Below are 18,149 nucleotides of genomic sequence, written 5' to 3' on the forward strand. Positions count from 1 at the left end.
CAATTTAGATGTTTTGCCCACAAGAATCATACTGCTCCCCGTACTTCGACTTCGGAGTACCTATAGAGTTGCCGCGCCATTTCTCTGGCACACGTTGAGGCACCTGTTATCCGTAACACAGCAGAACTGCGTCTGCAGGAAACCCAGAACACGTACTCTCTTCTGACAATGCGCCACACTTGTCGCGCAGTGGTCTTAGCATACAACGACATATGAAACTTACTTTCTGAAATCTCCCCGAATATGCTTCATTACGAGCTTCAGGTAGTGTTAAGAACATAAATCAGACACGGAGATACCGTAGCATTAATGCAAGTAACAAAATAAGTACCATACTAGAAACATAATATGTTACGCGAAAAACGTATATAATTCGGACTAGATATAAGTGAAATTCTCACACTAATGTTTGTGGAACTTTGAACAAACGTAAGAGTGGTCCAAAATGAATCAAAACTAGAATTTTTGTCGAGGACAGTGTACCAGCAATAAGTGATTCAGGTTGTGGAGAAAAGGGGGCAAGTTAGTCTAGCAGCATCCTCTCTTGTACTACCGCACTGTCAGTGTTGGGCCAGGCTGAGGCATTGAAGGGTCGTCAAGTGGAAATGTAGAAAAAGAAAACGAATATGTTTAGTCAATTTCAAACGGCGATGTGTCAGTATGTTAGTAAGTTATAACAGGCCAGGGCGCCAGCAGGTTTTCATCGCAGTAGCGGCAAAACACTTTCCCCAGACATGTGATTTGGTTTCTACAAGAGACTGACAGCATCTGGTAACTTCGTCTACTGTTCTCATTTCTGCTACTTCTCATTACTTTGAACTTTCTTCTATTTACTCTCAATCCGTCTAACATTCTGCGTGGTGTCTGTCTGTTCTAAGTCGTGTCTCCCTACCACTTTCGCGCAACGACGCTCTGAGCGTGTTTTTTTAGGGAATTGACTAGTTTGAACCTGGGACCTGTTGCTGGTAAGGAGACGCCAGACCACACATGACATGTAGAGTTCAGAAGAGTTCAGTGAGACTAGCGATGATATAATCAAATACTTAATGATTTCAGCGTCAGCTCCACTGCACTCCCTGTAAAAGAATCTTAATACTAACTAAATTTAGTGGAAGGGGTTCATGGCTTTCCTATTTTTAGTTAGCTGGTAAAATAACGTCGAAAAAGCAGTTAAGTTTACCATTGGAAATTTTATTCTATTCACAAAACATTGTTTATAAATTGCACTATTGATAAAAGGAAATATTTTAATACAGGATGATAAAAACCAACTGCATTCAACAAGAATGTGAACGAATATTCCCTGAATGGGTTTCCAAGTTCTACAATCGATCGAAGGATGACCTATGCCATATCACATCTATAATCTAGGTTTAAATTAAGTTTCATCAAAGAGAAAACTATCAAAAATGGTCTAGAGTGACCCTCAATTATCTTTAATTACTTATTTAACTTGTCGTAAATTACAGTGGCTGATGTGGCTTCTCAATAATTACATAACAGAAAAATCATCGCATTTCAGATTTTAACTTCTAATAGCAAATGTGAATACCACGAAGTTTAATTGACAATCGACACTAGTATTACGTAAAAAGGGGATGTAACAGATGAGACTTCTGCAGTTCTGAGTGAAGGCTTATGTGCTCTCATGCGGCATCTCGTGCGTTCATTACCTTGTCGTCGGTTAGTCAGCGTCAGGGGGAGGCGGGCGGCGCAGCTCCACACACCTCGCCGACTCGGAGGCAACTCTTTCTAACTTCTCCTTATTACAATTTTCCGAAGTTGGTTTTAGAAAAGCTATCTGGCTGTGTTTTCAACTGACCAATCAGGGTCTCAATGTTAACCTTAAGCTCCGCCTACAAAACTTCTGTCTATCCAATGAGAAACGTTATACTTTTCGTGGTGGGGCAATGTTTTTTAATGTTTGCAACGTAACAGAGACGCGTATAGTCTCAAGCTAAAACTTTCAGCTGGTGTGGCCCTTTTAGTGTTATCGTAAGATCTATACTGTTCTTCTGGAGGGCTCTATCTTTTAACATGGGCTGGGAGTGGTCTTGGCGGTCGGCTGGCGACGTGGGTGTCCGTCCCTTATCGTAGGGCCTCCTAGCCTACACGATTCTGCTCTCGGCTTCTGTTCTCGTTTCTCCCCTTGGAACTGCGTCTCTTTCACGGTGGGAAGGTATGACATGCATTTAGGCGTTCTTGTGTTAGTTTGTGGTATTCCATTTGCTCACTCGTTGATCGTATTACTTTGGTTAATTTAAAGTCAGGATTTATTCGGAGCTATGTGACACACTGCCGGATTTGCTATTATGCCAGGGTTTTCATGGAAGGTGTTGGATTTGCCTGACACCTTACATCCGTATTTTGTACTCTTGAGACTGCTCACTCCATTCATCAGACCCTGTAATTCTTCTTCACTTTCGCTGGGGATAGTAACACCATCAGCGAATCTTGTCATTGATATCCATTCACCCTGCATTTGAATCTCCCTCCTGAACCTTTCTTTTGTTTCCGCCATTGCTTCTTCGATGTATAGATTGAGCAGTAGGGGCGGAAGACTACATCCCTGTCTTACACCCTTTTCAATCCGAGCACTTCTTCTTTGTCTTCTACGATGTGGCGCAGTGGTTAGCACACTGGACTCGCATTCGGCAGGACGATGGTTCAATCCCGCGTCCGGCCATCCTGATTTAGGTTTTCCGTGATTTCTCTAAATCGCTCCAGGTAAATGGCGGAATGGTTCCTTTCAAAGGGCATGGCCGACTTCCTTCTCCATCCTCCCCTAATAGGATGAGACCGATGACCTCGCTGTCTGGTCTCCTCCCCCAGAACAACCCAACCCCTTTTACTGTTTCCTACTGGCGCTTGTACATATTCATATGGTTAGCACACTGGACTCGCATTCGGCAGGACGACGGTTCAATCCCACGTCCGGCCACCCTAATTGAGGTTTTCCGTGATTTCTCTAAATCGCTCCAGGTAAATGCCGGAATGGTTCCTTTCAAAGGGCGCGGGTGACTTCCTTCTCCATCCTTCCATAACCCGATGAGACCGATGACCTCGCTGTCTGGTCTCGTCCCCCACAACAACCCAACCCCTTTTACTGTTTCCTATTGGTGCTTGTACATATTCTACATTACCAGTCTTTCCCTATAGCTTACCCTAGTTTTCTCGGAATATCGGACATCCTGTATAATTAATAAAATATTCCGGGCTTTCAAGCCGCGTGAAGTGTTTAACTGCCCACGAGCTTCCGACCGAGATCTCCTCTGTCAGTGTCAAGTGGTTGATTGTTGTGCGAATGCCGCTGCCATGCTTACATACCCCACCACCGCCCGTGACGTCACTGGTACTTAGTCCCGCACACCATATAGTAATTTTACGCTTAAGCAAAAACATGTACAGAAATTTAATAAATTTCCTGTTACATAAAGAATTTTGAATGCAGAAAGTACAGTTATGTTACAAAAAATAAAAATGGTATTACCGTTCCAGTGAAAGTCGAAATTCCTGTTGGCATCCACTCCTCTGCACAAAAAAGGACCAAAAGAGCGAGTCTTCCTCCACATGCGATCCTGTAAAGTGGAAGGAACATTGAAGAATTAGCATCTTACTTGTAATTGTAGTTTGGCTACAAAATATTAAATTAACTTAAGAGTTGGAGCGAAGTTTGCAGCAAATATTATCTACATAAGTCTGTTAGTAACATGAGATCACATTATTGCCAAAAAACAGTTTCCAAAGAAAGCACAGCTATAGAACTTTTTAACTGCTTCCTCTTCTTCTGTCAAATTCCATCCCAATGATGAAAATAGGAATCTGAAGAAGTTGCTTAGTCCTTGAATAGATTCTCGCACTACAGTTATTAAAACAGAGAAAGGACGATGAACTGTAAGAGTTTTTCGATAGTCAAAGAAAACCACTGAAACATAAGATTATGTTAGTGGACAACGTACCCAGCCTATTATTGATATTGATATTTAATCGTTCGACTAAACAGCACATAGAGTTTCAGGTGAATGAAACAGGAAGTCTTTGGACAAACACCCTCATGAGCAATCCATGATAAATGGCCGCTGTGGATCGAGGGCACACCTGTCGCAACGACAAATGGGGTAGTTCTTAGTAACTAGGATTTTGTCAGACCCTGTACTGGCCGTCGTAGAATGGACAATACTCCCAGTATCAGCGCATTTGTTCGAGAAATAGTCGTAGATGTCCGACACGTGAGACAAACCCTCTTCTAGCTGGAGCAGGCACTGGCTTTAACGGTACTCCTGTGTCAAGGGTGTACGGTGAGTACTTCGATTCAGGGAAAACCGTTGCCACCAGCGTCATCTGCTACGGCCAACAACAGGCTTCGCCTGGACTACAGTTGATTGTAACATCTGATAGGCTAGTCACAATACAGAAAATCCTTTGCCAGTCCATTTATGGGCAGCAACCGGAGTGGCAACCGGAGTGGCCGTGCGGTTCTAGGTGCTACAGTCCGGAACCGAGCGACCGCTACGGTCACAGGTTCGAATCCTGCCTCGGGCATGGATGTGTGTGATGTCCTTCGGTTAGTTAGGTTTAATTAGTTCTAAGTTCTAGGCGACTGATGGCCTCAGACGTTAAGTCGCATAGTGTTCCGAACCATTTTTGAACCAGCAATAAGCAGCCATACCACTGTACTGGTCCTCTGTAACGAGTAATATTCATTTACGATCGACATGACATGTTTAAACAAACTTTTATTTTGTGTGCAAAAGAATACTACAAAATATTAATTATCTCACTATGATGTATATGAAAACAGTATCGATGCTGCAGGATAATCCGTGGTTTTAGAATAATGGAACAGAATTATCTTACTTTTGTTGGGATCTTCATGTGAGAAAGATGTGGATGGAGACGCATGTATCTTGTAACGCCCTTCTGGTAAATATTTGCTGCTATTGATAACCAAACCACTTACTTCAGTAGCGGTAGCATCACAATGTGTGTGGAAATTTAATTGTACGTTTTGCCAGAGATTAATAACGCGCGGTACAGCACGAGTTTTAATTTGTATTGTTGGCCGCCATTTTCAAAACGGCAGATTATGGTTCATATTAATCCAATACTAAGGGGCGTAAAGCAAAATGGAAAGGTCTGCAATTAATTCTTGAGTAAACGTATTAAAGTATAGACAATTTCATTCATTTTGCAGAGTGTCGTATCGATAGTAAACACCCTTGTGGTTACCGCTTCATACCTATCTTTTGTTCAAGTGACGAGAATTCCACACTTAAGAAGGTTATCGGTTTTGAACTAATAATAAATGTACCATGCGAAAGGTGTTTCTCCGAGCGAACATACGAAAGTATAAATTATTTATTCGATAAAAATATATTTACTTACAACCCTGAGATATTTCTAAATGTAAAAGATTGAGCTGCTTAAGGCCAAAATGTTCGTGATTTATTTTACGTACATACCGACATTCCAAAGTGGTTGGTTTATTGGGCACTTGAATGTAGAAAGACTTAACAATATAAAAAATAACAATACTCGCCCGTGATAAAAAAATTGTAGCAGATATGTTGTGTAGCCTTATGCGGTCTTATGATGTTTTACTAACAGCACAAGTATACACATGCACACCCAACAAACGAAAAAAAAATCTGTACACCACCCTGAACCACTTCCTCAGAAGCCACTGGCTGACAAGTGTAGGACACGGGGATGAGCACTGCCGGCTCATATTCACTTATAGCACCCCACAAACGACTAACCAGTCACTGCTGAATAACATAAGAACAGATTCAAGTCCACTGACGTGTGCTTAGTGCCCTCTAGGAAGTCTGCTACCAGATAATCCCGGGCGTCATTGAGTGAGATGAGTGCACCTTGGACCATCTCCAAACGTAGTTCGTGTTTTGTACGCGGCGGGTGAGTATTCGTGGATCACATTGGGTCCCTAGAGCTTTGGGTGTTTCGTGAAGTCCGTGCCACGGAGTTTCAGCGCTACATTGTGTGTGCTCCAAAATATTTTTCATTGGCGCATCACGGTTTCTCTGTTCGCCTATCATTATTACGTATTATAATTTATGATTATATTGTACCGATGTTTGTATGCAAACCATCGTTGTAGATGTACATGAGTAAATTGAGCGGCCGTCGCGTGGTAGAGTTTCCGTCTCGTTGTCAAGTGGTCAGAGCGACCCTAAAGAGCAGACAAGAGGCAGCTGGCCGTCGCTGCAGCTACCAACGGCTTCGATCAAAGATGCGTTAATTATCATAAAGACGGAGGTGTTCTTTTATACGTTTAATACTCCACTAATGGCTTCTAAAAGAGTGACTGTGCGCACATATCCTCCGCCGTATCTGTATTACTGAATTTGGTAAAAGCATCTTATACTTACGGTAGCTTGAACCTACACTTCAAGTCGGAATTAAACAGAAACAGCCAGTGAGTCAAGTGTTCGATCTGAACATAACTGATGTTGTGACGGCGTTGTTAATGGTTGATGATTTTGTGCACGGCAGTTAAAGAGGCGTGGATAGTTCTGGGAGTCCAGGTGTAGATATCATTGAGGTTGGGTTAATTTTGTACAGGATCTGACGTTTGAATGTGAAACGCAGACGCTTGTGGGTGGAGGAGACAATACTGAATTTGTCGTTGAATTGCGTGTTACTGGAGTATAGATTGCTACATAATTCTAGATGTTTAGGAGAGGAAAGCTGCTCGGAGTGTTCTAAGGTAACTGAATGCGTCCGGTTTATGATTTGGATTATTGTTGCCGTGTGTAGGTGCAGTGAGTACGAGCTGAGATCTCAGTGGCATTGACGATATTTTATGCAGTATTCTTTTCCTATTTGACGGAATTTTGAGTGGCGGTTCAGGTGCATTCCGAGCTATTTTCCGGGAGTCCTGCGACTGAATGCATTCTTGAAAAAAATTATGATTATTGACCATTAATCGAACAGAACAACATTTTCTAGCGAATTAACTGTCAGTCTTGGTTGCAAGGAAATATTTATTTATTTTTTATCCTTTATTCAACTTTATGAGGATTGTCTTTTCTTCAGTAATAACAGTGGGATTGTACACAGACCAGTAGCCCAAGCCAGAAGAGGGAAAATAATTTTTGCTGTTGTAATTAGTTTTAGAGTAAAAGAGGCAGTGGCACTATATTTTTATTTTGAACAGGCGAAGTCTATGAGAATGTTTGGAGGTAGTAAGATTTTTGACACTCCCATAAATCTAGTGTTTCTTTGAGCTGCCTCCAAGGAAAATAAGAAATCAATAAAGGACTGAAAAGGAAAAAAAAGAGAGTCAGAAGTGAAAGCTAAAAGAAAATTGCTGATATATTATACATTTCTATATTAAGAGAGAGATACTAATTTTGAGCTAGACAGGCATCTAATGAAAGTCACCACAAAAAGTTTCACAGCCCTGAAGATAGTACATGAAGCAGTATTTCAGGGAGGACGGGTTCTAGTATTCAGTTATTAAAGAGTCATCTTCTGTTAACGAAGTGATACATAGTGAAGGGATCTAAAAAATATTGATATTACTTTCAGAGGAAAAGAAAATCGATAATTCACATTTTGCTAGACAACTAGAATTTTAAAACAAAAAGTATTAATACGTTTGTGTCATCTCAGTATGTAGTGACAGATTAGCGAACTTTCGTAATAACTCTGAATCAGCTGTCACAAAATAATTATCTCTGGTGTTGACAGGTTGACAGGATTTTGCGGAATAATGATGTACAAACGCGATTTAAGTATCAGAAACGCAGAACGGTAAACTAGAAAAATATATTTAAAAAAATTTACATGCTATCTTTACGTAATTGCGCGAATAGAATCTAGCTATTTCAGTGGGGTGGCACATGAAAAAACTACCCCGAATACGGACTGCTCGGCAGTTACGAACGGATTGTTGCCCGCCAAGAGTAGGCACGACAACAAATAGATAAACATGTAATAATTAGATGATAAAGAAATTACAAGTAAGCTAGTGCAAGCAACAGCTTCGGAACAGTAGATTACAACTGGCGAGCGACAATGAGCAGTCTAGTACTCGGGGCCAGTTTTTTGTGCATCACCTTGTAGCTCTTCAGAGGTATTCCGATTGACTCTTAGGCCACTGCACATAATTAGATGTACAAGGACGTAAGTTTGAAAAATAACGTCCGGCAAAAACAAAACGTAAATAAATTACACCTATTTCAACATTATTTTAGGACACGAATTAGTAAAACGTACGACTTTCTAATTAATTTCATATTTTGTCCTGAATTTAAAATGGACAATGGCTTAATGAAAATCGAGCTCTAACAGATCAGACATAGGTTCCTATTCTGATTTATACAGTTGGTAAAAGAGTTACTATCTGTTTGTCCTAGACAATTAATCCTTTTAACACAAAGAAAGGAAATATATATGCATAGAGAGAAATAATTAAAGACTGTAACTATTGGCGTACTGACAAGCATATCTAATGCGTAATTATTCGATTGTTTTTACATGTTTTTGATACAGTAGTAGTCTTTATATAGTCACTCACACCATATTCGTAATTGTGTACTGCTCCGAGCAAGACGATTGATCTATTTTTTTTTATTTTCTAAAAATCTTGAGCATCGGATTTTCGAGTCTTTAGAGTTATTCCTCACCAAGTCAGTATAGCGGCACACAAAACGGCTCCTTATTTACGAGGGTGGTTTGAAAATTTCTCGGAACGGAATAGAGAAAAAGTACTTACAGCGATGAAACTTTTTTTATTTTTCAATGTAGTCTCTTTGTAGATTAATGCACTTGGTCCAACGATGTTCCAGTGCCTTGATCCCATCTCGAAAATGAGTTTCCTCAGGCCTGCAAAATAGTAGTCTCTTTGTAGATTAATGCACTTGGTCCAACGATGTTCCAGTGCCTTGATCCCATCTCGAAAATGAGTTTCCTCAGGCCTGCAAAATAGTTGTCAACTCAGGCTATCAATTCTTCGTTTGAAGTGAATCTTCGCCCACCAAGAAGAATTTTCAGCATTGGGACGAGATGGAAGTCTGACGGAACCATATCAGGCGAATAAGGCGGGTGCGGCCATAGAGTAGAAATATCTCTGGAGTGAGCATTGCGTCCTGCGCATGTTGTCAACATTAAACTGGAATTGTCACGTGATCTAGGGACGACGTCGATTGTTTAGCGCCAATTCGCGTCTGCCATCAGGTAACGTCACGTCTCGTCACATAACACCAAAACATTTTATAATACCTTTCGAATGGAGGTATTCGCACAGGTCGTCAACGGAACGTCACGTCATTTCACGGTACGTCAAGGTTTCTCGGGAAGAAAATTTTAACGGTACCAGTCTGTTAACATCTTAAGTTAACCTATTTTCGCCGCGCTCATTCTCCTTATAATAGGGGATTTTGTACTGTTGTATCTTCATAATCTTTATTTTATAATAGCGCTTTATTTTAGTGACAGATTGGAGATGTTCCATGACGACTGGGATATTTTATCCACTTTCTTACACAACCGAGATCGTATATCTGAAGGCGAAAAGTTATTTAGGTTTTACAATAACACAACTGCGCTGACGCCCACAATGTATATGTATAGGAACATAAGTAGACGAAGCAAATTCCACCATATGACATTTTAAGCAAAAAAGTCAACTTTATTGAAGGAGTAAAAGACAGTTGTTTATCACGTTATTAATTACGCAAGAAAAAACAAGGTTGGATTGTAGCCTATCGCGATTGCGGTTTATCGTATCGCGACATTGCTGCTCGCGTTGGTCGAGATCCAATGACTGTTAGCAGAATATGGAATCGGTGGGTTCAGGAGGGTAATACGGAACGCAGGATCCCAACGGCCTCGTATCACTAGCAGTCGAGATGACAGGCATCTTATCCCCATGGCTGTAACGGATCGTGCAGCCACGTCTTGATCCCTGAGTCAACAGATGGGGACGTTTGCAAGACAACAACCATCTGCACGAACAGTAAGACGACGTTTGCAGCAGCATGGACTATCAGCTCGGAGACCATGGCTGCAGTTACCCTTGACGTTGCATCACAGACAGGAGCGCCTGCGATGGTGTACTCAACGACGAACCTGGGTGCAAGAATGGCAAAACGTCATTTTTTCGGATGAATCCAGGTTCTGTTTACAGCATCATGATGGTCGCATCCCTGTTTGGCGACATCGCGGTGAACGTACATTGGAAGCGTGTATTCGTCATCGCAATACTGGCGTATCACCCGGTGTGATGGTATGGGGTGCCATTAGTTACACGTCTCGGTTACGTCTTGTTCGCATTGACAGCACTTGGAACAGTGGACGTTACATATCAGATGTGGTACGACCCGTGGCTCTACCCTTAATTCGATCCCTGCGAAACCCTACATTTCAGCAGGATAATGCACGACCGCATGTTGCAGGTCCTATACGGGCCTTTCTGGATACAGAAAATATTCGACTGCTGCCCTGGCCAGCACATTCTCCAGATCTCTCCCAACTCAAAACGTCTGGTGGATGGTGGCCGAGCAACTGGGTCGTCACAATACACCAGTCACTACCCTTTATGAATTGTGGTATCGTGTTGAAGCTGCATGGGCAGCTGTACCTGTACACGCCGTCCAAGCTCTGTTTGACTCAATGCCTAGGCGTATCAAGGCCGTTATTACAGCCAGAGGTGGTTGTTCTGCGTACTGATTTCTCAGGATCTATGCACCCAAATTGCGTGAAAATGTAATCACATGTCAGTTCTAGCCAAATCTGCTGGAGGCGCAGTTGTATTTAACCACGAACGTCCCTCAATGTGTTGCAAGTGTTAGTCGTGGTCAGAACTCTGCTCTGTGTATTTGTGAATGCGTTATGTCTAACCTAAGTGAATTCAAACGTGGGCAAATCGTTGGTGCTCCTATGGTGGGTGTTTCCGTAACCAGGGTAGCCGAACTGTTCAGTGTTTCAAGAGGCTGGGAACGAAGATTTGTACCGCATGCGGGGGAACCGGAAAAACTTGATCCGCTAAGTCACAACTCGGAGGAAATGTGTGTTGTGTGATCGTGCCGGACGGCCGTTAAAGAGAACTGTGACGAAAAACAAGAGGACGCTAGCTGTAAAAGTTACTGCAGAAATGAATGTCGCACTCGAGAACCCTGTCAGCACCAAAACCAACAACGAGGAGAGCTCCAGATGTGAGGAATTTCAGGGAGAGCTAGAATTCCAAACCCACTCATCAGTGATGCAAATTACCGTAACAAGGAAACGCGATGCAGCAGTCATAAAACCTGGACTATCGAGTAATGGAAGAATGTCATTTGATCGGATGAGTCTTGTGTTAACACTGTTACCAACCTTTGGACCATATCTCAATATTGTTGAGTCCGTGTGTTTTACTTTGAAGAGAAGGGCGCGTAAGCGCTACCCGATTCCATCATCGTTACCTGAATGTCCCTTGAATACCATACACGACCTGTATTTATCCATTCTGAGACGACTGGGAGCTGTTTTGCATATCAATGGTTTTAGTATGGCGACATGGTAATATGTTGTGTCTGAGGTGTCTACATATTTTTTTCCGCCCGTGTACAGACCAGTGAATCAACTTATTAATCACTTTTGTCTTTCATTCGCCAACGTTTGTCATCAACTCGTTCCACCAATTTCAGAAGTCATTCGATAAAGTTACTGATTGTAGCTTAGTGAATAAAATATGAACTCAGGTAGTATCGGACGCCATTTTGATCTATATAGATCAGCTGAAGGATAGGACACTAGTGCTAGCGAAAGCAAAAAAGGAAAAAAAGACGTGATATGTAACACAGGCATGGAATATCTCAGCTGATACATATAGATTATATCCTGGGCTTCCGTTGACCTGTAGAGGTCAGCTGAAGAACAGGATACAAGTAACGTAGGCGAAAAATGCGACAAACGTAAAATTTGTATCCTGTACTTCAGGTGATGTATGTAGATCAACTCAACAATAGGACAGTAATATTAGCGAAGGCGAAAAATTGCGAGAAACGTAAAATTAGTATCCTGCACTTCAGATGACCTACATAGATCAACTGAAGATTGGGATCCTAGTACAGCGAAGTCGAAAAAAGCGACAAACGTACAATTTGTAGTTGATCTATATAGGTCAGCTGAAATAAGGGATACAAATTTTACGTATGTCGGTTTTTTCACCTTCTCTAGTCCTAGTATCAGCTGAAGAGTAGGATACTAGTACTAACAAAGGCGAAAATGCGACAAAGGGAAAATTTGTATCCTGTACTTGAGTTGAACTATATAGGTCAACTGAAGAATAGCATACTAGTACTAGTGAAGGCGAAAAAAGCGACAAACGTAATATTTGTGTCTTGTACTTCAGCTGACCTATATAGGTCAGCTGAAGAACGGGATACAACCTTCGTAGCTCAGCTGAAGTACAAGATGCCAGTGTTACGTACGTTGATTTTTTTGATTTCTTTAGTACTATCCTATTCTTCGGCCCGCCCGGCTAGCCCCGCGGTCTAACGGGCTGCTTCCTGAGCGGGAAGCCGTACTGGTCCCTAGCACGAATCCGCCCAGCTGATTAGCGTCGAGGTCCGGTGTGCCGGCCAGCCTGTGGATGGTTTTTAAGGCGGTTTTCCATCTGCCTCGGTGAACGCGGGCTGGTTCCCCTTATTCCGCGTCAGTTACACTATGTCGGTTGCTGCGCAAACACTGTCTCTCGCCGCGCGGGATAGCCGCGCTGTCTAGGGCGTCTTGTCGTGGTCAACGCGGTTCGTCCCGTCGGAGGTTCGAGTCCTCCCCCTGGTATATATACATGTGTGTGTGTGTGTGTGTGTGTGTGTGTGTGTCGACCTTGACGTAAGTTAGTTTAAGTTAGATTAAGTAGTGTGTGAGCTTAGGGGACCAATGACCCAGCGGTTTGGTCCTATAACACCTTACAACAAAAACAAACACTGTCTCCATGTACGCGTACCGTAAGTTAGTTTAAGTTAGATTAAGTAGTGCGTGAGCTTAGGGGACCAATGACCTCAGCGGTTTGGTCCTATAACACCTTACCACAAAAACAAACAGTCTCCATGTACGCGTACACCATAATTACTCTACCACGCAAACATTTGGGGTTACACTCGTCTGGTATGAGGTGTTCCGGGAGGGGGGGCTCACTGGGGACCTACCGAACAGCAGAATAACCCTGGGTTCGGTGTGGGGCGGCGGTGGGGTGGGTTTACTGCTGTGGTCTGTTGGAACCTCTGAGGGCTACGGCGGGACGAAGCCTCTCCATCGTTTCTAGGTCCCCGGTTTAATATACAATAAACACACACAATCCTATTCTTCAGTTAACGTACATAGTAATTGCAGAGGAAACAGCAATTGGAATGACTCATTATCAGACAAAGGTATAGTTAGAAATGTGTATACAAATGATTTAAAATTACCACAAGCGACAAAATGCGTACACAGTAACTATATCTTAATAATACGTTCATTTATTTTTATTTACGAATCTGACGCTTTACCACAGAAGATAGCTGATTTATTATCTATGGCTCGAACAGAAACAAAGTAATTTATATGGCAAAAATATGTCATTGGTCAAAGCCGACGAGTTGTATGCCATTCTTGGCTAGCCTTTGTATGAACGTTCGAGCATGCGTTTCTCGCGATGTTTCCATTTATTTGTCGAACCCCTATATACTACTTAAGAGTCATGTTATTGACTACTCTAATTGTCGTTGATTCATATTACTATAGCAAGAAGAATATAATAATTCCAATCCCAAAGAAAGCAGGTGTTGACAGGTGTGAAAATTACCGAACTATCAGTTTAATAAGTCACAGCTGCAAAATATTAACGCAAATTATTTACAGACGAATGGAAAAAACTGGTAGAAGCCGACCTCGGGGAAGATCAGTTTGGATTCCGTAGAAATGTTGGAACACGTGAGGCAATACTGACCCTACGACTTATCTTAGAAAATAGATTAAGGAAAGGCAAACCTACGTTTCTAGCATTTGTAGACTTAGAGAAAGCTTTTGACAAGGTTGACTGGAATACTCTCTTTCAAATTCTAAAGGTGGCAGGGGTAAAATACAGGGAGCGAAAGGCTATTTACAATTTGTACAGAAACCAGATGGCAGTTATAAGAGTCGAGGGGCACTAAAGGGAAGCAGTGGGTTGGGAAGGGAGTAAGACAGGGTTGTAGCCTCTCCCCGATGTTATTCGATCTGTATATTGAGTAAGCAGTAAAGGAAACAAAAGAAAAATTTGGAGTAGGTATTAAAATCCAGGGAGAAGAAATAAAAACTTTGAGGTTCGCCGATGACATTGTAATTCTGTCAGAGACAGCAATGGACTTGGAAGAGCAGTTGAACGGAATGGACAGTGTCTTGAAAGGAGGATATAAGATGAACATCAATAAAAGCAAGACAAGGATAATGGAATGTAGTCGAATTAAGTCGGGTGATGCTGAGGGAATTAGATTAGGAAATGAGACACTTAAAGTAGTAAAGGAGTTTTGCTATTTGGGGAGCAAAATAACTGATGATGGTCGAAGTAGAGAGGATATAAAATGTAGACTGGCAATGGCAAGGAAAGCGTTTCTGAAGAAGAGAAATTTGTTAACACCGAGTATAGATTTAAGTGCCAGGAAGTCTTTTCTGAAAGTATTTGTATGGAGTGTAGCCATGTATGGAAGTGAAACATGGATAATAAATAGTTTAGACAAGAAGAGAATAGAAGCTTTCGAAATGTGGTGCTACAGAAGAATGTTGAAGATTATGTGGGTAGATCACTTAACTAATGAGGAGGTATTGAACAGGATTGGGGAGAAGAGAAGTTTGTGGCACAACTTGACTAGAAGAAGGGATCGGTTGGTAGGACATGTCCTGAGGCATCAAGGGATCTCAAATTTAGCATTGGAGGGCAGCGTGGAGGGTAAGAATCGTAGAGGGAGACCAAGAGATGAATACACTAAGCCGATTCAGGAGGAGGTAGGTTGCAGCAGGTACTGGGAGATGAAGGAGCTTGCACAGGATAGATTAGCATGGAGAGCTGCATCAAACCAGTCTCAGGACTGAAAACCACAACAACAATGATCAAATTATTGATTTGTGTTATGTAAAGGAATTATATAAATTTTTTATGAGTATATAGACACTAGTTCAACTACCAGAGATTAATGCGTAAAGCATTTGCTGAACAAAATAAGTTCTTCGTTTATTAGTTTTAGAATAAGTTACCTTTCGCTGTTATCCTGTCCTAGTGTTAAGACGTGTTGTGCCATTTCTTATTGATAAAATTGGTTTAAATAATGAAAGTGATTTCGTCTTTTGTGATACCATGGGTCCCAGCTCCTCAAATTCTGGAAAATTATTACTATTATTTTAATTTTCAAAAAATGGCTCTGAGCACTATGGGACTTAACATCTTAGGTCATCAGTCCCCTAGAACTTAGAACTACTTAAACCTAACTAACCTAAGGACATCACACAACACCCAGCCATCACGAGACAGAGAAAATCCCTGACCCCGCCGGGAATCGAACCCGGGAACCCGGGCGTGGGAAGCGAGAACGCTACCGCACGACCACGAGATGCGGGCTATTTTAATTTTATGCAGAGAATTTAGGTGGAGGCAACGATCTTCACGGCGACGCTGCTCAACAATAGAGGTAAGTGAATGCGTTCATCTTTTTCCTTTCATGGCCGCTACCGTCAATTTCAATATATTTGCCGCGACATTCAGAACCTGCAGCCTTCTTTTTCATTTACTTTCGAAGTCCACGCATTTACGTTCTAAGATGAATAAATGCATTTAACTGTAATTATTTTTATCCAGGCCACGGTTGATGATTGCACTCAAAATGTACGTGCCTCTATCCCGTTCGTATGTTCGCATACATTTGAGTGTGTACAAGCGTAACTATAGTTGAGACTCATTTCCTACACAGTATTAACGCTATTTTTTTTTTTTTTTGACCGCTCATTCGCGAATGTACGTGCCCTCTTATTTGACGTAGTCAGTCGGCCGTATTCTTTAATAACATTATTTGTAATATTCAGTGGCTTAGTTTCCACAATTGATCTTTGCCTGTGTCGCGACAGCGCTTCACGCGAAATATTTATTACGCGACATCCGCAATAACTTTTATTTCAAAATATCGACGACGGACTGAAGAAAGATTTTTCTAAGAATAACAATAGCAAAACATAATAATATAAGAGGACGAGTTACAATTATTACTTACGAACTGTCGTGTCGCATCTATGTTAGTGTTCGGACTTACCGTTGTGAAGGTATACTCGTATCCATCAGGGTTGATAAGGGGTAGAATGTGCCAGTCGATGCTGTTGACGAGAGAGCTGTGTACTCCGTTCTCGACCAGCTGGTTGATGACGTAGAGGGCGGCGGCGGGCGCGATCCACTCCCTGGCGTGGATACCTGCGTCCATCAGGATCACTGGTCGCGCACCATCGCCGCCGGACGATATCTGTATCACGTCCAAGGATCGACCCTCATAGCTCTGTCCGATGGTCTCCACTCTCACCCTGATGGGAAAGCTCGCCGCCAGATTCAGCAGGTACTGCCGTATCTGCAAATGGACGACAGGGCTATTCTGCTATAGGCTGCATAATCGTCTGAGTTTTGGATATCATTTGCCATGTTCATTTATTTATTGTGTTTCGACATATTGAAAAACAAAATACACAGAGTCTTTTGATCCATCGTGGACGTGGGACAGCGGCTGGTCAAATATTTCATAAAGATATCAGCCAAACAGCCGAGCAAATTAAGGTGTTATTTTATTTTCGCTACCAGTTTCGGCAATTCAATACGCCATCTTCAGGTCCCATATGCACCTCTAAAAAATGGTCAATACTGGCATACTGGGGCCATCTGTTTCCGGAAGTCGTGAATTCTCAAATGTTTCCTTCGAAGACTTGACTGCCAGTATCGATAATTTTTGAGAATTGCATATGGGCCCTGAAGATAGCACACTGAATTGCCGAAACTGGTAGCGAAAATTAAATAAAATATCTTCTTAAGTTGCACGGCTGTTTGGCGAATTTCTTTGTTAAATATACAGGGCTTATATAAATGAATGGTGCAGTTGTAAAAATTAAAAATCGATTTAGTAATTTATGCGGAAAAACCTTTCAGGATAAGCAGCGGCAGCTGTCTAAGTGTTTGATGCATTAATCACAATCAAATGGTTCAAATGGCTCTGAGCACTATGGGACTTAACATCTGAGGTCATCAGTCCCCTAGAACTTAGAACTACTTAAACCTAACTAACCTAAAGACATCACTCACATCCATGCCCGAGGCAGAATTCGAACCTGCGAACTTAGCGGTCGCGCGGTTCCAGACTGAAGCACCCAGAACCGCTCGGCCACACCGGCCGGCTTAATCGCACTCCTACAATATGTGGAGTGCAGTGCGTGCTTTGTCCGATCACACTCTTTCTCAAGGGACACTGTCATTGGCTGTACATAAACTCGGTCTTTCACAAACCTCCACAAAAAGAAATCGCAGAGTATTGAATCGGGCGTGTGGCGTGTCCCGAGGGAGAAGCTTGTTGTCTACTGTTGCAGATAGTCCAATCCTGGATTGGACGAGCTGCAACAGTAGACAACAAGCTTCTCCCTCGGGACACGCCACACGCCAGATTCAATACTCTGCGATTTCTTTTTGTGGAGGTTTGTGAAATACCGAGTCGGTGAAGAGCACAATTGAGAAGCTCTTGTGTATGCCTGTGAAAATGTGGTGGAGTACCATCCTGTTGCATAATTAATCATCATACTGGTGTTCAGTTGGGATAGCATCCAGGTTTCCAACATGTCTCGAAATGAGTTACCAGTCACCGTTTGTTGCTCGAAGAAAAATGGACCGTGAACTTTCTCGCGCTACACCACGCAGAAGACATTCAGTTTTGGAGAGTCACGCTGGTGCTCCATCAACGCGTGCGGTCTCTCGCTTCTGTGTGATCACCTTGACACTTACATGGAAAGTTGGTTCCTGGCGAAATACGAGTCTTTCCACAAAACGATCGTCCTCCATTTTTAACTGCAGCTCTTAGCAAAAGTCACGCCTATTCACTTTGTCTACTGGTGTAACGGTCTGCACTAATCCCATTTTTTACGGTTTAAAACATAGCCACTTG

General features: G+C 42.2%; 1 protein-coding gene across 1 annotated transcript in view; it reads right to left on the reverse strand.

Moving 5' to 3' along the window:
* Window positions 1-18,149, reverse strand: part of LOC124613400 (carboxypeptidase B-like) — a 120,228-nt gene that overhangs the window by 51,291 nt on the left and 50,788 nt on the right. The window contains exons 6-7 of the mRNA XM_047142103.1: window positions 16,272-16,577; window positions 3,491-3,578 (exon numbers count right to left, since the gene is read on the reverse strand). Of these exons, the coding sequence (XP_046998059.1) occupies window positions 3,491-3,578; window positions 16,272-16,577 (394 nt within the window). The remainder of the gene's footprint in view (window positions 1-3,490; window positions 3,579-16,271; window positions 16,578-18,149) is intronic.

This window comes from Schistocerca americana, chromosome 4 (assembly GCF_021461395.2).
Source record: "Schistocerca americana isolate TAMUIC-IGC-003095 chromosome 4, iqSchAmer2.1, whole genome shotgun sequence".
Classification (NCBI taxonomy): Eukaryota; Metazoa; Arthropoda; class Insecta; order Orthoptera; family Acrididae; genus Schistocerca; species Schistocerca americana.